Below are 27,185 nucleotides of genomic sequence, written 5' to 3' on the forward strand. Positions count from 1 at the left end.
GACTTATTCTTTTCCTGGTCACATGATTTTCATGTAACAAGCTAACTGGACTTGATGACACCTGCAATATGCAAGGAGAATGACATTGTGAATTATTTGCATTAAATGATTAGTATACCTATACTGTGATATACTCTTAAGTTTCAGTAAATGTATTTCCACTTTATTAGTCTGGAAACACAAGTTAACATATGTTGTGTGACAAGTAATGAGAAAAGATCACAACTTTAATAAAGTGTAAAGGAAAGCCTGGTGTCTAATGCATATTCCTGTCACAGGGAACTCTGGAATGAAAAGAAAGGACAGGAAAACTCATTCCTGGGGAAGTAACTAAAAATGCATCAAGTAGCTCTAAGTTTGTCTAAAAGTCTCTAAAAGCCTTTCCTAATTCTATTAACATAATGAACAGTCACCTTTCAGTTTGTTTTAAAACATAGCAAGAATTGCTAAGTAAAATAAGTGCTGTGATTTCATTTGATTATAATAACACTAAATATAATTTGTTGTAAATGGTTTAGTATATGATTGCACTGCTTTGACTGAACTGATTTAAAGCACATTTCAGCATTCTACCCCCCTCTATATAAACATACACACACACACACACACAGACACACACACACACACACACACACACACACACACACATATATATATATATATATATATATATATATATATATATATATATACATACATAAATAAAACTCAAAGTTCATATTGTGGTCACATATTTAATAGCACCTTTGGTAATTCTAGTTAAAAAAAAGGCGTAACAACCCTCTTGACTAGGAATATACACTCATTTATGATGGTGTATCTTTAAGAATATGTGACATACCTATATTTACAGAATTTGTTACAGGAAGGTAACATGCCAAAACTTCAAGAACTACTTTAAATTCCTTTTTAGTATATAGTTTATCAAAACATAATATTTGAGAATGGCTTATAACTTAGGTGCACTTATATAAAATACATTAGCAAGCATGCTAAAACAATATGAATTTGTAAAAGCAAAAATATTCCCTACACAAAACCTGGCGAACACCTCCAGGGCACTCCATTTTTGTGCACATTAGCTCACTCCTTACTGCAATCCTCTAATAAATGAATTAGCTCCATTTTACAGTGGAAGACATTGAATCAGACAAGGAAATGGACTCAGAATGAAAACACTTACAGAGGACCTACAATGTGCCAAGTATGAAGAGTTGGGGATATAAATTCTGAACCAGATGATGCCTCCTCAACCCTTAAAGCTGTTCAGTACTTAGAACACCACCAAAACTTTGTCTTGTTTGGCACATTTAGTATTTGATAATCACTATTAACAAGGAGCACTCAGCAGAGTAGCTGGAAGCAAGACCCAGGAGCTAGTCATCTTCAGCTTGAATCCTAACCCACCACTCACAATTACATCATTTTAGGCATTACTTTATCTTCTATGCCAATATTTTTTCCTTCATAAAAAACAGGGATAAAAATTGTAATATAATGTTCACAAATTTGCTCAGAAACAGGTTGTTAATCCATGTTAAGCACACTGTAAATGTTTTATTAGTTATTTATTTATTTTTGGTACCAGGGATTGAACTCAGGGGCACTCAACCACTGAGTCTATTTTATTTAGAGACAGGGTCTCACGGAGTTGCTTGACACCTCGCTGTTGCTGAGGTTGGCTTTGAATGTGCAATCCTCTTGCCTCAGCCTACTGAGCCACTGGGATTATAGGCATGTGCCACTGTGCCTGACCACCTTGTTATTTTTATTGCTATTTATGCAGTGATAAATAATACATATGAATATAAATAAATGAGATTTTATATATAGGGAAATATATTATTATTAAATAATATTATACATAAATATATATTAAATATATTATTCTATACTATGAAAAAATAAAGTGTGTTTTACTTCATATCTTCTAGATATTCTTTTCTAACTTCACTTATAAAAGCTGATAATGGAGATTCTGTATCTGCATTAATCCATTCAACAAATATTTGTTGAGTCCAGTAATCAGAGATACTTAACGTGTAGGGTACAGTAATCAGAGCTGAAGAAGACAAGCATGTAGTTCCCTCATGAAATCTAGACATTAAGCAGAAAATCACACAAATATTTGATTACATTAGAATAAACACAGCAAATGAAAAGTAAAGTATACAATGAGACCCTATAATGAGGAGACTAAACCAGTTTAAACACTACAGGAAGCACTGTTTGAGGAGTGACATTTAGAGCTGCATCGTCTGTATATCCCAGGCAAAGAAGCCTGGAAACGATGGGAGATAGCCTGTCAAATCTTAGCAGCTTTATGGATTTTAGATAGAGAAAATTGTATGGAAGAGAGGAAAAAGATTTTATTTTTCTATTTGGATCAAGACTAAAATTCCAGAATTAATGACTTTTCATTAGATGATATTCTTGGCTTAAGAAGCAATAAGAAAAACAGAATTCCTTCATTTTAGGTTGATGACAATGCATTTATCATTCCAAAAGACTACAGTCTATCCAGGTGGGGAGATCCCAAATGAAATACCTGACATCATCCTTGCACTTACCTAGCAAGATGGTCAGGATTCTGACATCTAACATCTGGAGGTTATTTGCAAGTAGTAGCTGCTGAGTTCACAAGGGAGTAAAAACATGAATTGGCTCTTCCTACCCTAAAAGATCTTATCATTTATCTGAAGACAACAAGGGTACCAAGTTCAACTTCAAAAATAAAAAAAAGAAGAAAGGAAAAAAGACACTTACGGAGACCATACTCTCGGGAAAGCCTCTACTTCTTCCGGGGTGTATTCATCTAGACGTTTTGGAATTTTCCGAGGCTGAGGCAGCTCTTCCACTAAATTCTTAAGAATATCTTCTGGAATATCCTATGTTAAACACATCTAAGGCTTAATCTTCTTAAAACATCTTTCTTAATAATAAGTTAATAATACTTAGTACTAGAAAATATGCAAAAGATGTTTATAGGATGAGAACAATATAATCTTAAAACTCATTGTCTAAATCTCTGAAAAGCAAAATGGACCAGTGATATAAGTAATTGTATTACAACAATATGCTTTACTTTGTCTATAAAATACATAATTTAATTTACCTCCCTTTTCAATTACAGGAAGGTGCTGCCTTAGTTCATTCTCATGCTTTCTCATCTGATGAGTGGATGTGTTGGGTCTACTGTATCCAGTGCCACTACCTTTCAATTTGCACTTCATGTTATTGCCATTTGAAAATTAAAATCTGCTGGATCTTTAGGCTGTTTATTTATCAAAGAAACATTTACTGAACTTTTTTTATGAACCAGAAATTATGTTTGGTGCTGAATATATAAAGAAAAATCAGAGATCATGACTTCTAAAGGTTTACTCTTCTCAAAAAGTCACCTCTCAAGCTTAAGTTTATCATGAGGGAGCTCTAACTCCCTCACTAAACTTCCTCAACTAAAGCAGCATCCTTGCTCTTAGCTTGCCTCTGACCTCACTTCTCCCCATACTCTGGCAGTTTCTGACTTAACTACTCCTCATCTTTCATGCACTGGTTGAACTCAACTGCACTGCCTTTCTTAGTGGCATTTCCTCTGTGCAGAACTACTTCCCGTCTATGCCCACATGCTCATAAAAACGAAGAGAAAAGATGGAAAACTGGCCTGACAATAGTAGGCAGAATGGACTGCAGTGGGGAAAAGCAGAAGACAAGGAAAAGAGGTCAACAGCTATTCTAGTAACCAAAGTAAGACATAAAAAAAGACTGAATTTGGGGAATAAAAAGTCAACTAAAGAATAAAGTATATCAACTAAGAGATATTATAAAAAAAGGAATCATAGGAATTGGACAGACTACATAAAGGGAATAATATTAAAATGAATAGGTAACTGCCAGGGGTTCTCCAAAAGCCCATGTGTAAAAAGCTTGGGTCCCCAGGGTGGCTTGAGAGGGAAGTGGTGGAACCTATAGGAGATGGGGCCTATTGGGAGGTCCCTAGGTCATTGTGGGTGTCCCCCGAAAGGGAATTATGGGACCTCAGTGTCTTCCTCTTTGCTTCTTGGTCATGAGATGAGGTAAATAGTTTGCTCTGTCATGTGCTCCCTATCATTGCCTGCTGGTATGCCACCAAGGCCTGAAAGCAATGGGTTCAACTGATTAGGGGCAGGAACCTTTAAAACCATGAGTTAACTAAATCTTTTCTCTTTATAAGTTAATTATCTCAGGTATTTTGTTAAAGTAACAGAAAGTTGACTAACAAACATAGTAACTAAAGGAATTAACATTCACATTGTACCCATGACACAAAAATAAAGCAACTACCAAAGGGAAATATATTGTGAGACTAGATGGATAAATTAATTTCTATGAGACTATTGAAATAATGGCAAGATATCAACATGGAAATATTTTATGAGCCTTTCCACAAGGAGAATAGACAATTTCCTTTTTTTAATTGTGCGTGCCTAGAAATTTTCAAAAAAGGGAGTACCACACAGTACATTACAACTCTCCGAAGAGAACATGATTACAACTGGAAATCAAATATCTAGCCAAGGACATGGCATCAAATAAGATAGTTCTGACTAATGAATATAATGAGAGTCAGAATAAAATTTTATAATAGCTTTAGAATCATAGAGCTTTCTGGGCATGGTGGTGCACATCTATAATCCCAGCGGCCCGAGAGGCTGAGACAGGATGATCATGAGTTTAAAGCCAGCCTCAGCAACTTATTGAGGTCCTGAGTAAATGAGAGCCTGTCTCTAAATAAAATATAAAAAAGGGCTGAGGATTTGGCTCAGTGGGCAAGTGCTCATGAGGTCAATCCACAGTATTCCCCCACCCCCAAAATCTGAGCTCTACTGTGTTGTAAGCCTGTTCTAAAACATACTATAGCAAAAATTTTAATATTTAACATTTAAAATGTTTTTTTTTAAATTATGATTTTCATAGGCTGGGTAACTATTAGCGGGAGAAAACAACAGATATTAATGATGTTTCTTTACTAAAAACTATTATAACAATATTGATATCCCTTCTCTTACTATCATTATTTCTCAGTAATACAAGAAAAGTTTGCAGAAAAGTAGAGAATGCCTGGGTATGTGAAATATTGTTAAACAACATTCAGTTTTGACTTATATAAGGAGAGGCTACATGTTGGCTTTATATTTATGAAAATTTGTGAATATCTCATACTTCGATGGGAAGATATTTACAAAATCCCTAGATCATTTGTAAAGATAAATTCTAAAGTTGTCAGGTGCTCACTCAGCACAGAAACTAGAACACAGTGGATTCCTAATAAATGTTTGCAGAACAGAATGGAATTTTTACTGAAATAAGCTTTTCAAATTTCCTCACTATTATAGAAATGGATAAAATTATCAAAGAATGGATAAGATTGATGTAAAATGAGGAATTAAAGTTGTTAATTAGGCATTACATGTAAAACCAGGAAGAGAGAGAAGTGCCTCCTTGAATCTACACATAGAGGGTAATCCATAAATTTTATGTACCTGAAAGTAACTTAAGAGTACTTTGCAAATTCTTCAACCCTAAATATTTCAGCATGTATCTCCTAAATATAAGGATAGTTTCCCATACAACCATGTTACAATTTCATATTCAGGAAAATAAACATCAATGAAAAAGTTTTTTTTTAATGTAATACATAGCATATATTCTAACTTCCCAAATTGGTCTAATATTGTCTTATATAACTTTTTGCCAATCCAAGAGCTAGTCAAGGATTATATGCTACATTTAGTTATTCTATTGTTTACTTTTCTACCTACTCTCTAATCTGAAGAGTTGCCCTATCATTTTTCTTCAAGAAATTAGCAACCAGAGATATGAAAAATTGTGCTCTAACTGTATAATAAGAATTGTAATGGGGCTGGGGTTATAGATCAGTGGTAGAGTGCTTGCCTAGCATGTGTGAGGCACTGGGTTTGATTCTCAGCACCACATGTAAATAAAGATCCATTGACAACTAATATTCTTTTTTTAAAAAAAGAATTGTAATGTATTCCACTGTCATATGTGAATTAAAAAATAATAAAAAAATAAAAGCATAAAAAAGAAATTGGCATTTTAAAGAGTTCAGGTCAATTATGTTTCAGAATGTCTTGAATTGGGATTTTTCTGATTGTTTTGTTATAATAAGATTCAGGCTAAGCATTTTTTGCGAATGTTATATAGTTTATATTGAATCTTCAGTAAGAGGCACATGCTGTCAGTTTGTCCCATTTCAAAGAATACATCGGATCACTTGGTTACCGTGGTGTCCAACAGACTTCATTAATGCAAAAGTATCTTTTCCCTTTCAAATAATTGGTACTCTGGGATTGGCTAACTTCGCTTAGCATTATCTTCTCCAACTCCATCCATTTACCTGCAAATGCCATGATTTTATTCTCTTTTTATTTCTGAGTAATATTCCATTGTGCATATATACCACATTTTTTAATCCATTCATCTACTGGAGGGCATCTAGGTTGGTTCCACAGTTTAGCTATTGTGAATTGAGCTGCTATAAACATTGATGTGGCTGTGTCTCTACAGTATGCTGTTTTTAAGTCCTTTGGGTACAGAGAGAGAAATGGGATAGTTGGGTCAAATGGTGGTTCCATTCCCAGTTTTCCAAGAAATCTCCATACTGCTTTCCATATTGGGTATATCAATTTGCAGTCCCACCAGCAATGTATGAGTGTATCTTTTTCTCCACATCCTCGCCAACATTTATTGTTGTTTGTATTCTTGATAGCTGCCATTCTGACTGGAGTGAGATGAAATCTTAGAGTAGTTTTGATTTTGATTTCTCTAATTGCTAGAGATGATGAACATTTTTTCATATACTTGTTGATTGATTGTAAATCATCTTCTGAGAAGTGTCTGTTCAGGTCCTTGGCCAATTTATTGATTGGATTATTTGTTTTTTTGTGTGTTTAGCTTTTTGAGTTCTGATATAAGGAGGCTGACTCATAGTGAGTAGGGACGGGGAGTATGGGAGGAATAGCCGAACTCTAGATAGGACAAAGGGGTGGGAGGGGAAGAGAAGGGGCATGGGGGTAGAAATGATAATGGAATGTGATGGACATCATTATCCAAAGTATATATATGAAGACACAAATTAGTGTGAACTTACTTTGTATACAACCAGAGATATGAATAATTCTGCTCTATATGTGTAATGTGAATTGTAATGTATTCTGCTGTCAGAAATATAAAATTAATTTAAAAAGATTTAAAAAATAATTGGTACTCTGAAGCATAACATTTTGAAACTAAGCCATCTTTTACCCAATGGTTATAGAATATGCTGATAATGTAGCTTTTCTAATTCAATATTCCTTCCATGTTTTCTACATGACATTCTTCCATAAAGAACTTTTCCTTTTTCAGAAGAGAAGAAAAATCATAATAAATTTAAAAATAATTTTTGGACTAACATGGTGATTTTTGTTTTTCATGAATGCAATCCGTTATTATTACCATTTACTTCAGACTCACAAAGTCCTGAATTTGGTCAGTGGGCACCACCTCAAGCTGCCTGTGTTCCTTTGATACTTCTAAGTTTTTAAGCCTTAATTTCTGTTCCTATTATTTTACTATCATAAACAATACAGAAATGATAATCTTCTGCAGAGAATAGCACATGAACTGGTCACTAGTTATGCTCATTTCTATTGGTTATTTTATTTTCTGAATATGTAATATTTTAACATGGTAAAACCCTAAAATAGAAAAATTCTCTAAAACGTATTCTTTAAAAAAATCTCATCCTCTCCCCTATTCCTTTCCAATTCTTTGTATTCATACTTCAGTAAATAGCCAACTTCATTTTCTCATTTATTTTTCTGGTTTCTTTATGCAAAAAAAGAAGCAGATATGTACATCTGAGTGTAGAAGCACATTATGTATATAGCCAAAGAAAAGGTAGTGAGTAGTCTATATTATCTTTCACCTGTTTTTCATGTCTCAATATAACTTGGAATATGTTACTTATTGAGTTTCAGAAATACCTATTATTTTTAAAAATAATTGCACAATACTCAATTATCTGGATATAGCAAAGTTTATCCACTTTCCTCAATAAGCATTATTTATATTTCTTATTGCATTATAAATAAGGTGAAAAATAATTTCATACATGTGTATTTTTAGGATAAATTGCTATAAATGAGATTGCTGGATCAGGGGAGAATCTTTTCATTTATGCACTTTGGTCAAAGATTACCTAATTTACGGAATGACAGTAGGTTGTACATATTGTATTCCCATGAGTAAGTGCAAAGTGTGTTTCCCTGTGGCCTTGATGGTAAAATGGTACATTTATTATTATTTAATTAGTGTACTGTTCAACTTAACTACCAAACATATTTAAAACATTGATACTTGAGCCTATCTTGTCAATGGAATAAATATTCATTAATAATATTTATTCTAAAAAATCTGTGAAGTACAATCAGAAATAGGAGTTTAAATTTCTGTGATTTTTGTGAACCTTAAATGATGATACTGTACCTGAACATGTTATATCAGAGGTAAAATGACTAGTGGGGAATCACTGTACTTATTTGTATAAAGCAAAGGCAATAAATCAATCCTGTTTAAAAAGTATGAATAATCTACTCACTATGAATAATTACTTACACATTGCTTAAGCTTATATGAAAGAACATAAGTAGCTTGAACAATCACTATTACTTGATATTCTGTAATAAACTTCTATATTATTTTTCCAGTACAACTATAAGGACAACAATTATAACTTGATATTCTGTAATAAACTTCTATATTATTTTTTCTTAGCAACTGCCAGGCCCTATATTAACTCTACAATTAGATTATTATAACCTTTACAATAAATTTATGAAATAGGTATTATGTTCATTTCACAGTTTACAAAACAGGGGAAATAAGTAACTAGTCCATGTACATACAGTCAAAAAATAATGGGACATGAATTCAAATCCAGGCAGTCTGACTCCAGAGCTTACACTCAAAATATTTTATTAAAGAACCTCTAGTGTTTCACTAAATTATTACTATTGAGGAAAATTATCTACTTTAATAAATAAAAATATACTTTTTCGGGGGTTGGGGGATATAGCTCAGTTGGTAGAGTGCTTGCATGCATAAGACCCTGGGTTCAATCCCCAGCACTGCCAAAAAACAAAACAAAAAACTTTTTCTTCCCCAAGTACTTTTTAGTTGAGTAAATTCTGAGTAAGAACAAGAATTCTAAAGTTAAATCACAGGAAAGAATTAGCAACCACAAAGTTATTAATTCATGATTTATTGGAAGTTTGCCACTGGTCACATAGAAAGTGAACTAAGTTAATACTGTTTTTCATTGTTAATGAAATTATTAATGAGCAGTTCAATTTAACAGGGGCTCTCATAGTTCCTTGTTCAAAATAATGCAGTTACTAACAACAACAAAAACAGATCTTATAAGATTTTGAGTTTTAGTTCAACCATGGCTCACTTTATGGTTTAAGATAGGAATAATAGTTACTTTACATATACAAATTAAATTACAAAGATGTGTCAGAAGTTGAGATAAAATTATTGAAACTAAGTCAATGGTAATTATTTGAAATAAAGAGAAAATGTTTAGGAAAGGTATCATTACCAAAGACCACTGACTTACCTCATCTGGAAAAAGATGCAACCTTTGCATCATTGTTCTTCTGTGAAGGTTTTTTGGCAGCATGCCATAAATAGCTAATTTTACAATCTGAAAAACAGATATACCTAGAACTCAGTAAGAAAAATCTGACTTGGGAAAGAAAACAAGCAAACACAATTACAGATGGCGATGAAAACTAGTGGCTAAGATTCAGCATAAATACAGAAAAGAAACAGACCTAGTAAATATGTTGAAGCAAATAAAAAGGAACTTGTTACTTTGTACGTTATTCTTTAGGCTTTATTTGTTTATTGTTTGTTTAGGAAAAAAACAAAGAGAAGAGATTAAAAATAACCCATGTACGTGCCAACTTTAGACAGCATAAGAATGTCTCTAAGCTTATAAAAGAACCCATGGCTCAAGTAATCTATCACACAAGTTAGAGGACTTTAATCTTGGCAGCAATTAAATAAATGGTTAAATTGAAAAAAAAAAATCATGCTTAACATTAGTTGAAAAGTTACTATATGTACAGTGGTCAGTGTATTATCTTTTAAATCTTATTTATGATGTTGTGAAGTAGGCATTATAATTAGTTTCATTTTACAGATAAGAAAACAAATAGTGAAAATAAAGAGATTCTCCAATTTTATATATCTAACAAATGGTGGTACAGGAATTCAAACCAACCAGTTTCATTCCCAGAACAGACACATAGTACCTGCGATCATCTATAATATGCTTCTCTCTGTAACCTATCAAGATGACAAAGTCCCTTTCCCTTCCATACCAGTTCCCAAGATGGCAAACTAACTTTTCCATGATTTATTTCCCCCCTTTTAAGTTATTCTCTTTGTTGGTCTGAATGTGATTTTACGTGTATTTGGTATAGAAAAGGCCTCACCCTTTAAGCCACAATCTCCTGGGGGCCTCCTATATACAAATATTTGTAGTATACAAATATACTGCAAGCTCTTCATGAAAGTGCTGATAGAGACTTTTGGAGTGCTAAATTGATTTTTATCATTTATATTTATATTTCAAGAGTATAATTTTATGTGTTAATGCACTAAATACATGTTAGAATTTAGTTGCATTGTATGAGAATTTCTTATTCCTTTTCTTCTCTCATCAAATCAGACGACAAAGCCTTAGTACAGACTGAAGCTAATGGCATATCATACATGTTTTCTGTTAGTGCTGTTAATACTTTATGTTCTAGAGAATTTAATGTAGATTTATACTGTTAAAAGCAATTAAAAATTCATTTCCTCCAACACAGAAGCTTTGGACAAGTGCCACCAGTGGTTAGTGGCTACCATACTTGACAATGTGAACAGAACGGTTCCCACCATGGTGGGAATTTCTATTGGAAAGCACTGATCTAGATATTACTTTTTAAATTTTTTCATCTTTTAAAAGTCGTAAGTACAACTCAAAATGTTAAGACTACTCAGCATCTTTTCTGGATAAGCAAGTTGCTAAATCCTCTGAATATCTTTATAATAGTAATTGTATTGGTAAAGTTATATGACATTTGGTTTTCATGATCGTAAAATTTTGTTGTATTTATCTGAATTAACAAGTTAATATTTTAAAAACATTTTTATTAGTTTATTATAATTATATATAAACAGATGGATTTCACTGTGACATATTCATACATCCATATAACATAATTTGCTCCATTTCATTACCCAGAACTTCCCTTTTCCCTCCCCTCCTCCTCCTTCATACCCTCCATCTACTGATCTTCTATTTATTTACTTTTTAAAAAACTGGCGATTATAAACCAAACAAAAGTGTGGTTTATTGTGATATATTCATAAATGCACATAGCACACTCAGTTTCATTTTACTGTTCATTTTCTATCCTTTCCCCTAGATTCCATTCCTCTAATCCACTGTTGTCCTTCTATTTTCATGAGATCCTCCTTTTTATAAACCAATGCTGATTACAAATTATAGCTACCAGCAGAGTTTATTGTTTGAGACAAACACAGTGTTTGAACTGGAAGTAAGATGAGTGACCTCTTCCTTAACAAGTAATTTTTTTTTTCAAAATACAAGAGAAAAAACAAACAAAAAAACTTTTATGAAGTAATAATGCAAATGAATTTAACCCTGAAATATTTTCTAATCTTCATTATTCTTCAATGCATTTCAATTTTTGTCCATAAAAATGATTTGAAACAATTTCTACTAATGTTATTCAATGTCAAAAGTTGGACTATACTGCCTCCTAGTGTATAGCTAATATGCCTGAATGAAGCAGAAACTAAATTTTAAGCTTAAAAATATTTATAAAGGAATAAAACTGTAATTTGTTGTAAGACATGGTATATATATTAGTAGCCTTTATAACAAAATTTTAACACTTTAAATGTAAGTCAAATTAATAGACTACAATGACCTGTAATAGTCTAAAAATACTAGTTATGGAGTGGAATATTAAGTATTCTTCAAGAAGCAACCTCTAAGCACATTTTCATAAAATAGATATGAATGATACAAAACAGTAAAACATAGAACTTGTAAATGGTATGTCAGGCATCATTATAGTAAAATAATCCTCCCCTATACTTAACCAAGAAAATTTTGGGCAGTACTACAAACAAATGATTGTGTGTGTGTGTGTGTGTGTGTGTGTATTCACTATTTTGGGGTAATAAAATAGAATATCTTCAGAGTCTAACACTCTTGCTCATTTATGAATGTATTTAAATAAAAAAGCTAAAATAGTCCATAAAAATGGAAAACACTCTCTCTATCCAGAGTATAGTTTAAATACCAGGTTTATTGAGAATTTCAAAAGGAAAAATAAATTGTAAAACAAATAGAAAGTTTGGTTTTATTCATATTGAAGATTGATATATGGGTTAGCACTTCTCCCTGTATATAACTCAAACGAAATATAAAGTAATAAATACTTTAGTAATCTCATAAATGTAGATATTATCCAGAAAGACAGTATCAGGGGGTATAGTGGAGAAATTAAAATTTGTTGAAAAGTCTTTGCTGATAGGTAGTTTTCACTGTGAGTGTGACCTCACAAGGTTTTAAGGCCCAAAATATACCTTTTTATGGGAATCAAGATCTTAAGTCTAAAGTTTAGCTTAAAGAAGTCTTAGGATGGTAATAACCCTCTGCACTTTACAGCAACTAAGTAAATCCTTTTTTAAAAAAATTAATTTTTAACATGTTTCAAAGAATTCTCAGAGATGAAATTCCAAGATACTTAAGTGTATCAAGTATCCTGAACAGACACAATAAACTGAAGATCCACAACGACCACAAATATTACAGTCAGATATAAATGTTAAGAATATGTACATTATGCTTAAAGAAATATAATAGGGAACTAAAATATGAAAAATTGACCAGGAGACTATCAAAATTGATCAACAAATTTGAAAAAGAACCAAATAGTAAAACTTCAAGAAAATAAAATAAAAAATAATTCAATGAAAAGATTAATTGAATTAGACACAGGTGAAAAGATAATTAGAGAACTGGTACGTAGATCTAAAGAAATTATTGAAACTGCAGCAAAGAGAGAGGGAGACATAAAATATGAGAGGTATGAGTCATGCACAATAAAATGCAAAAATCTAAGTATAATCAGTTTTTCAAAAGGAAAGAAAAAACAGTAAAGAGACCAAATACTAAAAGATGTAAGAGCTAACAAATTTCTAGAACTGAACACAGTAATCCTCAAATAAAATACACAAGATCCCAAAAGAAATACATGAAAACCGAAGCAAAAAAAACAAAAAGGAATAAGATTTTAAAATTATGCAGAAAGACACAGTACATACAAAAAAATTAACATCCTACTTATCCATACTAAAAATAGAAATCTATGTAAACAGTAGCTTCATAAAGCTGAGAAATAATGTTCATCCTAGAACTGTATATGCAACTGATCCTCTGTATTAGTAGGTTCTACAGATTCAACCAACTGTGGGTTGACAATATTTCAAAGAAAAAAAAAATCACAACTACAAAATTTTATTCTGACCATTGTAAGACAATACAGTATGCCAACTATTTACAAAGTATTTACATCCTATTAGGTATTATAAGCAATCTAGAGATGATGTCAAGTATATGGAAAGATGTGCATAGGTATATGCAAATACCAGCCTATTTTATGTAAGGGAGTTTAGCATCTGCAGATATGCTTATCCATGGATATCCTGGAACCAATTCACAATGGATACCAAGGGATGACTGTATAACAAAATTATCTTTCAAGAATGAAAGTAAAAATAAAAAAGACAGTTTTGACAAAAAAAGATGAGTTCAGTATTAGGAGAATATAACCATAGGAATGTCAAAGGGAAGTATGCATGGAAAGGAAAATTGATCCCAGAAGGAAGGATGAGTTACAATAAGAAATTATAAGCAAAGAAAATCATTAAAAAATTAAAAGCAGGATAAAACAATAACAAGAATGTTAAACTGAAAGAGTTTTAAGAATATAGAAAGCAGGTAGAAGAATATAGAATATAGAAAGAAAAGAATAACATAATATTTACCCAGGGGGGAAAAAAGAACACAAGTGGTTAAAAGTATAGACTTCTCAGTTGAATGAAATCACCTTTGCCTCCCTTTTGGCTGTGATCCTTGCCAAGTTTCTTTACCTCTCTGAACCATGATTTCTTACTCTATAAAATAGGACTATGACATGGGTGAGCATGAAAATTAAAGGAAATTGTGCATGTAAAATTGTAACAATAAATGCATGTAAATACATTGGTAAATGAATTAAATATAATTTAAAATGAAAAAAAAAAGAAAGCACGTAGGCTAGGAGGGAAGGTGGGTATTAAAAATGATTTAAAGTCTTTGATTTGATTAAGAGGAAGGTAACGATACTGATTAACCTTAGACTTACAATAAACAACTTGAATAAATCCAAAAGAAGACAAGGGAAGGAAAATAAAATAAGATCTAGTTCCATGATGCTTACCACAAACACACCTATAACAGGAAATGGTAAAATTTAAACAATGGCAAAAATATATGAGGCAAACATACATGAAAAAAAAGCGTCTGCTATACCTATACTCTCAGAAAAAAACAGATTTCAAAGTAAAAATCATTACTGAAGACAAAGAAGTTCAGTACACATTGACCTTGATTTATTCTTTACAAAAATTATATATAATTTCAAACTTAAGTTTATCTAACATTAAGTCTTCAAACTATACAAACAAAAAAATTGACAAACCTATAAGGAAAAATGACTAAATCCACAAACTGAGATTTTATCAATACATTAAAAATTAGAAAAACAAAAGAACTCTTTCAGATAAATAATAAAACAAGAACAAAAACAACCAGTAAGAATATGTGGCTGGAGCAACACACTTAGCATACTTGATGAAATATATATACATACACATAGAAGTACACACATATCTCTCTCTCTCTCTCTCTCCACCCCCTCAAAGTATTTGCAGCAAGCTCATATTCTATGCAAATATGCAGGGTTCAAGAAATTAAAAAATGCATTAGAATTCTTTGCTAAATGTAAAACATAATAAATAGTAATTAGGACAAACACCAAATTGAATGGCAATCAAAATAATACTTATCAAAACTTGTGTAAGATAGCTAAAGTGAAGAATCTGCAGAAGAGAAAGGAGATGAATCCATCTTTTCCTAGATGATAAATAAAAAAATTCAGTAGACTTACTGCTATTGGATCCTTCTGGTGAAGTTGAGCAGCTGTGACTTGTCTAAATCCACCTGGGTAGCTATTAAAAAAGTAGAGATTAAAACTGGGTGTAGGATATGGTACTGTATCCTTAAGTTGATCATTCACTTTGATTAAGTACTTTAGTAAATTATTCTTGTTTCTGGAAACTATACTGCTTATTAATGTCTTAAATATAAAATAGTAACCTATGCTATTTGAAATGCTGCTCTCTTAAGTGGCCAGCTCTCATTACTTCATAAATAGTTCTAATCTTGGAAAAATTTCTGGACATAACTGTATTTAAAATTTTTTAAATTTTAATTTATTATATATGACAATAGAATGCATTAAATTCATATTACACATATAAAGCACAATTTTTCACATCTCTGGTTGTACACAAAGTAGAGTCACAAGGCTCTATCTTCATACATGTACTTAGGGTAATGATGTCCACCTTATTCCACCATCTTTCCTACCCCCAACCCCCTGCCCTTCTCCTCCCTCCCCTTTGCCCTATCTAAAGTTCCTCCATTCCTCCCATGTTCCCCCCCCCCATCCCCATTATGGATCAGCATCCTCATATTAGAGAAAACATTCAGCATTTGTTTTTTGGGGGATTGGTTTATTTCACTTAGTTTAATAATCTCCAACTCCATCCATTTACCTGCAAATGCCACGATTTTATTCTCTTTTATTGCTAATATTCCATTGTGTATATATGCCACATTTTCTTTATCCATTCATCTACTGAAGGGCATCTAGGTTGGTTCCAAAGTTTAGCTAACGTGAATTGTGCTGCTATAAACACTGACTTGGCTGCGTCCTTGTAGTATGCTGTTTTTAAGTTCTTTGGGTATAAACCAAGGAGTGGGATAGCTGGGTCAAATGATGGTTCCACTCCAAGTTTTCCAAGGAATCTCCATACTGCTTAGTCATTCATCCATTTATTATGGGCAATCTATCACTGCTTGATTTAAAAAAGAAATAGCAATGAGCCAGAATAGTTCATGTTCCCTGCCATATTAGGCCAACTGTATAAGCTAGGGGTTAAATCTAAGGAAAATGGTGGTAGACCAATTGGTTTCTAAAGTCAAGTTCATACTATAAATAGGTAATGAGTTTTGGCCACTAAGAGTCACTTGTTGGCTCCAAGTAATAAAATACTTCATTGTGTTCAGATCAAATATTATATGTAAAATGGATGAATTAGCAAATTAAACTAGGTTTTGTCAGTAACTCCTAGTATAAATTTTAGGCAATTCATTTTACCTGTCTATATGATTTTACTAAAAAGAAAAAAAATCTGCCATATATACTTCACAGTATTTCTAAAAGTCAAATGAGAAAATATCTGTATAGAAGAACAAAGTTTCAATTATTTTTAGGAAAAAGGTTAAAATTGGAAAGTCAGAAAAACTTAAGATTAAGTAAGTGTGATTCCTTTCACAAGATTTTCTTTTAAGAAAATATAAAAACATTTTAAAGACAACTTAAGAAATCACATTGTGGGAATAAAACTTAAGAAATCAAATTTAGAAGTTCTCTGAGAAAGATGGGCACTTTTCAAACTAATATTATTTTATTTGCTTCATGGTATTTCAGTTTTAGTAAAACTGTCTAGACTTCTATACCTGTAATCTTTCTATCCATGGAAAAATATTTTGTAGCTTCTATGCTAAAGAATCTTTATTTGCTACTGGAATGGCAAATTCTAAAGCATAACACCATTTATGCTATATTTTAGGAGCTTGGATTTCATCCTAAGGATCTGGAAAGCTAATGCAAAATTCTGAGTAGGGGAATGACTTCAGTAATGCAATAGTCAGTCGATTTTTACTAGCAAAAAAATAACTACATTTCTTTCTCCACCATAAGACACCTGGATGGATTAAGGGAAAATTGTTTAAATTGTTTGCCATGTGCTTTTTTCATTAAAATAAATCAAATAAACATTTTCTGAATGCCCATTATGCTGGGTACTGAGGATGCACAGATAAATATTATAGGATTCTATTCTCAAGAAAAATGAGGAAATAAATTCTGTTGGAATGACTAGTAGTAAGCTGTATCTCTAACTCATGAAAATATATTTGAGGCTGGCCTCAAACTTGTAATCTTCCTGCCTCAGCCTGATAGTAGCTGGGATTATAGGCATCTTTCACTGTGCCTGACATCAGAGATTTATTTTAAATAATCTTGATTATTATAAATCATATAGTACACTACTGTACAGTGACTAAAAATAATACATACCAAAAGGTTCCCTGATAATCTTATATTAAGTGAATAAAAATATAAACTTTTTATATATAAAAATGTTAAATCATGGGATCAGAAGTAAATTTTATTCCTTTTTTAAACTTTCCACATTTTCAAAAATTAGAATATTTTAAAAAATTTTACATGTGACTCTACTTTGTGTTCAACCAGAGACATGAAAAATTGTGCTCTATTTGGTAATATGAATTGAATTGCATTCTGCTGTCATATACAACAAATTAGAATAAATAAAATAATCAAAAAATTTTACAATTATAAGTTAAATTTTGAATACATATTTATAACAGTGTTATGAGCATAATAAAGTAGTCTGTACAAGGTTTAAGTAAAGAGCCAATAGAAAAAAACAGAAAGTGATTAATTCTATGGACAGTGAGAAAATAGGGAATGTATCCCAGAAAAGATGACATCTGAACCAGTTTCTAATGGTTAAATATGAAAGTTCATGAGAAAGATAAGATGAAATTACATTCCTGCCACAGCAACACCACAAAGGCAGAGAGATAAGCAATAGCAATTTGTTGGCTAAAAGAAAAGGTGATCAAACAGCAGCAGTTATGCAGTGCCGCTCAGTTTTTATCTATCAGTGAGAAAGCACTACTGACAGGGACAGACACTACCAGTGATGTAAACACTCATTGCTCACCACTGGCTGTTGTTATTTCCCTACCTTTGCAGTAATACCACACAGTAATTCACAGCATTTTGTGTCAATAATTTCCTTTAGGCTTTTATCACATTTTGTTATTCTGACTTTTTTATTATTTCCCAATTATCTCTTGATTTCATAGAATTTGATTTATATGTAGAGATTTGCCAATAGCAGAAACTACTATGAATGCTAGTTTTTTGTTAAGTTATGTAAAGATTTCAATAATGTATTTTAAGGTGAAGAATGGGCAAAGGCTGACTCAAGAAAGCAAAAAAGTTATGCAAGAGATGAAAAGAAACATACCAGAACACCAGAGGTGAAGGTGCAGTTAGAAACAAAAAAATGATTTTGATCAGGAATGGAAGATCAACATTTAGCACCAAAATTTAGATGATAATATAAAAGGTATGCTTAATTAAATTTGTCCTTCATCTGAATCTGTGGATTAACCAATACATTAGACAACAAAATTAGATCTCAAAATATCTCGACAGGGTGACGATAAAATTTTACAACGAGCAAAGTTAAGGTCTTGCAGTTGAATTAAAATAACTAAAACACATAAGAAGGAAAAGACATAATTGAACAGGACATGTTTGAAAAAGACTGAAGAATTTTAGCTAATAGTTTTAGCTCCATGAATCATATTAGTCACAAGACTTTGAAGAACAATTCTATTGCAACGGAAGAGGGAGTTTTAGTTTTAGACTAAGAAGGAAGAGTCACATTGTACTTGCAAACCATGAGAACACATCCATGTGAGTATTTATTTAAGAGATATTGACAAATAAGAATGTATTTAAAGAGTGACCATTCCTTAAACTTCTTGTGAAATTTCATCTGTTCAAGATGGTTCTGGAAACAGCAGTAAGATGAATTATAGAAAGCAGAAAGCAGTTAGAAGACTGACTTAAAATATGAGAATAATTTTGATTAGAGAAGTTACATAAAAAGCTTGTAGGAAGCAAATAGTTTTGGTAGTAGCTAATATTTGGCATAATTTTGTGTTCGTTTTGATTGAGTAACTTATACATGTAACAAGAGTATAATTAGTATTTTATTAAATGCTAATTTTTTGAAAATACCCTTTTTCCTTTTAAATAAGAGTGACAGCTAAAGTAATACCTTTTAACTATTTTCCTTGACAATGGCAAAGAAATCTTACCCAGTATGTGAAGAGTATACTTTTTGTTCCCATTTGTTTCCAGAAAATGCAATGTGTCTTGTGTTTATTATGACAACGTGATCTCCACAGTCACCTAGATTTAAAAAGCCGTAAGAGAGACTTTGTGTGAAAAATCAAAACTTAAGAAAGGTAAAGAAATTGAATAAAGATGCCAATAACAACAATGTATGTTTTTTAAAGGTAAACTACTGTTATTTTTATTAATCTCCCCATAATAATTATACTTCACTAAAAATGTTTATATTAGTACCTTTAAATATTTGACATAAACTTTTCCTTACAAAGAGCAGAGAAAACTGAAATCAATATGTATATAAACATAAAAAGTGTGTTCTACCAAGAAAACAAAACTCATTGAAAACAAATGTGAAACATTATAATTATAATATTTTTTCAAATTTAAAGAACATAGAGTACTATGATTTTATGTATAACTACTGCCACAAGATTTTTTTCAATCACATGTAACTTATTATTTAAAGTGCAACTCTCAATTGTGACTATAGACATAGCTGACAGGATGTATGACCTGAAAATCAAAATATACATACATCTGAGAAATGTCAGAGTCTATGCAAGGGCAGATTCAGAGACACCTGTTAAGTGTCGTAGAAGTCTCAAGTTCTTCTAAAATATGCTTTATAATCCTTTCCACTGATTAATAATTAATCCACGCATTGCTTATTACATACTAACTAATTTCAGGTAGTATTACTAATGCTGGGAATATAGCAATGAATTACTGAAATCCCCATTGTTAATGAATCCTATGTTCTAGTGGAGGGAGTTAGATAACAAAGAAACAAATAAATACATATACAACATGGTAGGAGCTAGTACAAATAGGGGGATAGACAGTAATGGGCTAGTGGCATTATTAATTGGTACACTTTTTCCCCATAAACTTGGGTTTTCATTTCTCTTGGATAAATTTCCAGGAGTGCAATTACTACATTATATGGTAAGCTCAAGTTTAGTTTTATAAGAATCTGCCACTCTTTATCTAGAGTATCTGTACCATTTTACATTTCCACCAGCCATATGAGTAATCCCATTTCTCTACCTTCTCATCAGCATTCATTATCACTTTTTAAATTTTAGTTATTTTGATAGATATATGTTGATATCTCATGGTTTTACTTTGGTTTCCCTAGTGGCTTAATTGAACATCTTTTCATATGCTTATTTGCCTTTTGTTCATGTATTTCAACCATTTTCTAATTACATTTTTTTAAAACTGAGTTTCCAAACATCATATAATATACTGAATATGTGTATGTATGTGTACATATATTCACACACATATATATATACACACGTATATATATGACATGTATATACACATATTCTAGATACAAGTCCTTTTTTCGCTATGTGGTTTACAAGTATTTTCTTCCAATCTGTGGCTTTTCTTTTTATTCCCTTCCCATAGTCAAATCCTTGTAAGCTCTTTGCTTTAGCACATTGGTTTTTAAACTGCACTTGATAGTCTTAGGGTTCTTATAATGTACTTCAAGGATGAGGGGACAAGTACAGCATTGCTTTTATATATTATAAGATTTGGTGTAAGAAATGTTGAAAAACCAGCTATTGCAAATTAATGATAAAAAAAAAAATAAAGGTTGGCTTTGGCTTTTATGTCTGTTTACAATTTGGAAGGACAAATATCCAGATGCCTACATAAGTATTATTTTGGGCATTCCTGAACTTGTGTGTACTCAGTGTGACAGGTGATCACATAGGTTACCATAAAGTCTGAGTGTAAAGACATTGTGAGAGTACAAAGCATGTTGATAAAATTTACTGCCAATTTTCAATTATTCACTTGCAAATGAAGTAAATATTACAGATACAAAATGAGGCAAAAATCTTCTTCAGCACTTTGTAGGATGATATTTAGGGGTGAGGTGAAGTATAAGTATGCAATTTAGATTACAAAATTAAATGATTTGGTAGTTAACATTTGAAATAGACTGACTAAATATTAAGATAAAAAATATGTTAGGCAGCTCTATAAAACCATCATAAACTTACAAGACAGAATACTAGAGATTATTTAAATTTTAAGTCTGATCTTTGCTGAAATACATGGTATTTATAACGTTAACCTTTAAGAATTGCAAAACTTTTATTTCATTCCATTTAGACGGGATATTTTAAGATAATCTAAAGTTACTTTAATAATGCTAAAGAAAGGTTTCCCTCTGCTTCTTTTAAACTTTCCTATAGTTCTTCTCAGTGAATCAGGTGTTGAAGTCAAAGGAGCAAAGTCCTCATGAGAATAAGTCATACTCCATAAATCACCATGTGCCCTTCTTTTGATTTACTAGTCAAAAATTAAACATGTTGGAAAAGTTCTCAAGTCCCATTCAGAAGAACAGTTCTAGTTGATGGGAATTTTTTTCCTAGTTGACCCCCATTTCCAATAAAAATTAACTTTTCTATCTTGACCCCCATTTCCATTTCCTAGGAATCTGTATACCAATTTTCCAAATAAATACAGTGATTATGAGCCCATAATACACACTTAGTAAATGCTTATTAAACTTGAAAAAAACAAAAAGAACTACACTATTAAAAGACATTATAGTTATAAATTGAAAGCTGCTTAAATTTTGTTTTTAGTGACATCTTGTGGTCATAAAAAGTTTTGCTGACATAAGTTACATATTCAATATAGATGAGACAAAAATGTAAATCAGTCTTTAAAAAGTAAATTTCTTTTTCATATAAAAGCTATTCTCCATTATTAGAAATGCCCTAACAAGGAGCCACAACAACTCTTCTAGTGTTTAAGCAGAATGCACATTCATCAGTATCTAAAGAGTACTTCTACAATAATGACTCCCTTGTAAGGAAGCAGAACTTTAACTGAGTGGACAGACAACAGCTATATTTGGATACAGAAATTAGGTGAAGATTACTTTCCCTCAAATTATGTATTATTTGCACTTTTTCAAGGTCAGTCTAAGTGATCTTATTTACTACTTGCTAATAGCATGCTAGGGAAAATCACCATATTAAAGAATTTACTACATGAAAAAACAGGAGTCTAAGTTCAGTATCAGTTCTACTATTGTATAGTTGAATGATAGATTGGAAGAATAAAGTTTCTTTCTTGCTTAGTTTTCTCATCTGTCAGTGAGGTAGTTAAATAAAACGGCTGAGGTCCTAAAGAATTAAACAAACCTATAAATTGGTAATTCTATGACTGGTATTTTCCTGGTCTGTCAAAATAATATTTTTAAAATAACCAGAAATTTAGTATTACTGAAAATATAAATCTGCTGATCACTGTTTTACTTTCAATATACAGTTCATCTCATTATACATGGGTTCTGTATTTGCAAATTTTCTAATTGTTAAAATTTATTGGTGGCTCAAAAATCAATACTCATAATGTTTTTGTGGTCATTCATTGACATGCTTACAGTGGAGAGAAATGTGAGTTACTTAATGTGTGTGTTCCCAGCTGAGGGTAAACCCAGCAGTGCTCTACCTTCCTATTTCACCTTTTGCACTGTGAATAAGCATCCTTTGGGTAGTCTACTTAATGTCACATCTTTGGAGCTTGTGTATTTTTTGTTAGTGCTTTCACTGTTTAAAATGTTCTCCAAATTTGATAGTGTAGTAGAGTATAATGTTCCTTAGTGCAAGAAGGCTATGATGTACCTTATGGAGATAAAATGTGTGCTAGATAAGCTTAATTCACTTCTGAGCAATAATGCTCTTGGTCATAGTTCAATGTTGAAGAATCAATAGTGTGTGTGTATATATATATATATATATATATATATATATATATATTTTTTTTTTTTTTTTTTTTTTTAATTTTAAAGCTAACTTTAATTAGGTGTGGAGGCACATGCCTGTAATGCCAGCTATGTGGGAGGCTAAGGCAGAAGAAGTACAAATTTGAAGCCAGCCAAAAAAAAATAAAAAGGTTGGAGATATAACTCAGTGGTACAGTGTCCTAGTACTGAGGGAAAAAAAATTATATGTGTGTGTGTGTGTGTGTGTGTATAGAAACCTACATAAACAAAGTTATGTATTGACTGAAAATATACATAAAATGCAGTGCACTGACTATACTGACTGATGAAAAAGTCATATCCAGGGGCTACTCAGACGAACTTAAACCAATATTTCCCTTACAAGCAATGGTTCAGGATTTACTAGTCCAGCATTCAAGGTGATTTTATAGAACATAACTTTAGGGAATAACAAGAACACCTGTATTTACAAAATATCTATTTGAAAGTGTCACACCACAAACTATTTCTGATAAGCATCCTTTGGGTCACACATTGTACTAGATGCTTAAAAAACAAAGATTTAAAATGATAAAAATCCTTAGATTCATATACTTAATTGCATATTTTATAAGGTATGAGATTATTTTGATACTTTACTGAAATTTTCATTAAGTGGAGAAAAAGGTTAGAGTAGCAAGTATAATATGGAAAATCATAAATCCTTATTCTCACCCAAATCAAATCATTTCAAATGCCTATCCACCCCCCAGCTCCACAGATCCAGAAATCTAATTTAGCTTACATGCCAAAGTTCTAGCTAAATGTATTTCTTTCAATTTCAGAACTCATATTTATGAATGCAAACAAACATACAACAATCATTTCTCACATTGCAACTGTATGTCAAACACTATTACAGGTTCTGGGGCTATAGCTGTAAATGAAACGGGCAAAGTTCCTATCTATTTGAAACTTATTTTAATGAAGGAAGGTAGATAATAAATACTCACATGTTAAGTGATATACAAATGCTTTTTTTTTCTTTAAAGAAAAAGCAAAGTAAACATTTAGAGAGTAAAAGGGGAAGCAGAGTGATCAGGGAAGGCTCACTCAGAATATAAATAATTTGAGTAGAAATTAGTAAGATGTGGAGGAATAAGCTATGTAGATATATGGGACATTCGGGCAGAGGGAACGCAATGTGAAAAGGCCCTGAGGCAAAAACTGTTTGGTAGGCAAGTTAATGAAATAGAAACAGATCTGAGAGGTCCATTCAAGGAATGAGAGTTAGAAAACAATATTGGAAAATTAATAGGAACCACATTAACAGATCCTTGCAGGGCATTAGCAGAATTTGGGTTTTTAGCCTTTCATTTGGAAAAGATAACTCTGGTTGATCTGTGTAGAAAAGGCTACATGAAGGCAAAACATGATAGAAAGCACAATGGCTTAAAATCAATGTAGAAGGGAGAAATAATAAGAGGTGCCAGATTCCAGACATTTTTTTTCTATTTTTTTAAGATAAATATTTAGGGGGGGGGGCTCAAAATAGAGGAGTCACAAATGAAGCAAAAGAAAGGCTGCAAACCGGAATAACAAAATGAACACGGATGCTATTCATGGAGATGGGGAAAACTGGAAAGAAACAGGCTGGTTTGGGTACCAGAAATCAGGAGCAAGATTGTTCCAAATGGGCTTATTCATTAGAGAAGTCTACTAAATACCAAGGAAGATTTAGTTTGGAGAAATTGGTTATGAGTCTAGAATACAGGGAATGGATCAAAACTGAAGACACACAGTCGGGATGCATTAGCATACGGATGATTTTTAGATTCATGAGACAGAAATTGCTCACGTAATGAATGAGAACAGGTTCAAAGACTGAGCCTGTGGCACTCGCCCTTATTAGTGAAAGAAAAGTAATTGAGAGTTCAAAGAAAAGTGAAGACAGCAAGTGGACTGAGAAAGAGTTAATGTAGGACAAGAAACAGAAAATGGCATCTTGGGAAACAAATGAAGATGGTGTTTTCAGAAAAAAGTTCTCCATAAAAATTAGATTGGATTCCTCAAAAACAAGGAAAACAATAAGGATTTTTCAATTGGAAAAGTAACTAAAGGGATACAACAACTAATGGCAATAAATAAACCTTGGGGAGAATCCTAGTTCAAACATACAATAGCTATAAAAAAGCTCTTGACAAATTGGGTGCTTTTAATATGAACTATTTGCGCAGCTTAGGTCAGAGGATCACAAGTTGTAGGCTAGTCTGGGCAAGTTAGCAAGACCCTGTCTCAGAATAAAAATATTTTTAAAAATGGCTGGGGATGTAACTGAGTGGTAGAGTGCCCAAGGTTCAAACCTCAGTTACTGCGCACCCCCCATCCCCAGGAAAAAAAACAACAAAGAAAATTCTTGAGACAACTTTGGAAATGTAAAAATGGTGACATCAAACCACATAATTAAATTACTCTTTATCTTCTTAGGTGTATCAATAACATTTTGGTTACAGAGAAAAATCTCTCTATTCTTGGGCAATGTATCCTGAGGTATTTAGGAGATATAATGACATACGCAACTTATTGAAGGACAAATAACCTGAAAGAAAAATGGATAAATGACACACACAAGCATTTCAGATAAGGAAATTACAAAGGCCAAGGACTAAGTGAGAAGATACTGAGCCATTATTCATAATCAGGAAAATACAAATTAAAACTACAAAGAGTATTTCACATCTAGGAGTAGTTAGAAAGAAAGAATGAAAATATCAAGTGTTACTAAAGATGAGGAGTAATGTGGTATATTCTGCAGGCAGAATATCAAGTGTTTATAGCAGCACAGTTTTGAGAACTTCTGAGCACAGAAATTAGGTATTGAATAATGCTAAGACTTGAAATTATATTTCTTTTATTGAAGAGATGTTTTGCTTCAACTGTGAATCGATTACCTCTGAAAAAAGTACATTGTCAAATATGAAAAGAAAAAAAAAAAAGTCAGTAGCTTCCTACGATGTACCAGTAATTCCTGCCCTATGGATACACCTTGGGAAAACTATTCCACATGAACACTGGGGAAAGAGTACAAAAATATTGAAAGCAACATTATTTGTAATGACAAAAAATAAATAAATAATTAAAAGGAAACAATATAAATGCCAAATATATGGGTATTCATTTCATCATCATTATTAATTTTCTTTAAAATATACTTTATATGTTTACTATACATCACAAAAATTAAACAAACATGATCAATTGCAGCAAATGCTATTGACAGATCAGATGAGATGAGTAACAGAAAATGACATCAGGAGCCATCAGTGAGGTAGCACAGTAAATAGAATCAATTAAACCATCTATAAACTGAACTCTTCTAGAATGAAAGACAATTTTCTCTATTATTTCAGAAAAATCATAGAGCCAAGTGTGGTGGCGCATGCCTGTAATCCCAACAGCTGAGAAAGCTGAGACAGGAGGATAGCAAGTTCAAAGTTAGCCTCAGCAACTAAGCAAGACCCTACACAACTTAGGGAGACCCCATCTCCAATAAATAAATAAATAAATAGATGAATAGCTAGCTAGCTAGATAGATAGATAGGACTGGGGATGTGGCTTAGTGGTTAGTGCCCCTGGGTTCAATCTCTAGTACCCCCCGCCAATAAAGAAAGAAAAATGATATTAAAAAGCAAATCTACTTACTTGAAACAGTTAAAAATTAAGCTTTTGTGCATAGCTAGCTCTACACATATCTTCTCAGGAAAAAGGATTTTTCTAACAGAAGATTATTTCCCTTATTTTCAAATACTCTATTTAAATGCATATCATCATGTGAAGAGCCACATATGAGATGTAATGTGCAAATCAGGATACTTCTGAGAATGAAAGGAGGGGCTACTGGTAATTTTGTCTGCCCAGTGGCATAAAGTGGGGTTCTGCCAAGAAAACTGGTCTGTTATGGC

General features: G+C 32.1%; 1 protein-coding gene across 1 annotated transcript in view; it reads right to left on the reverse strand.

The window, feature by feature from the left end:
* Mrpl13 (mitochondrial ribosomal protein L13) overlaps nt 1-27,185 on the reverse strand; it is a 37,711-nt gene that overhangs the window by 8,349 nt on the left and 2,177 nt on the right. Inside the window, exons 3-6 of the mRNA XM_046464939.2 lie at nt 19,451-19,544; nt 15,348-15,408; nt 9,665-9,751; nt 2,767-2,888 (exon numbers count right to left, since the gene is read on the reverse strand). Coding sequence (XP_046320895.1) covers nt 2,767-2,888; nt 9,665-9,751; nt 15,348-15,408; nt 19,451-19,544 — 364 coding nt within the window. The remainder of the gene's footprint in view (nt 1-2,766; nt 2,889-9,664; nt 9,752-15,347; nt 15,409-19,450; nt 19,545-27,185) is intronic.

This window comes from Marmota monax, unplaced genomic scaffold (assembly GCF_021218885.2).
Source record: "Marmota monax isolate L192 unplaced genomic scaffold, Marmota_monax_Labrador192_F-V1.1 WCK01_AAM20220418_F8-fsc00003, whole genome shotgun sequence".
In the NCBI taxonomy this organism is placed as follows: Eukaryota; Metazoa; Chordata; class Mammalia; order Rodentia; family Sciuridae; genus Marmota; species Marmota monax.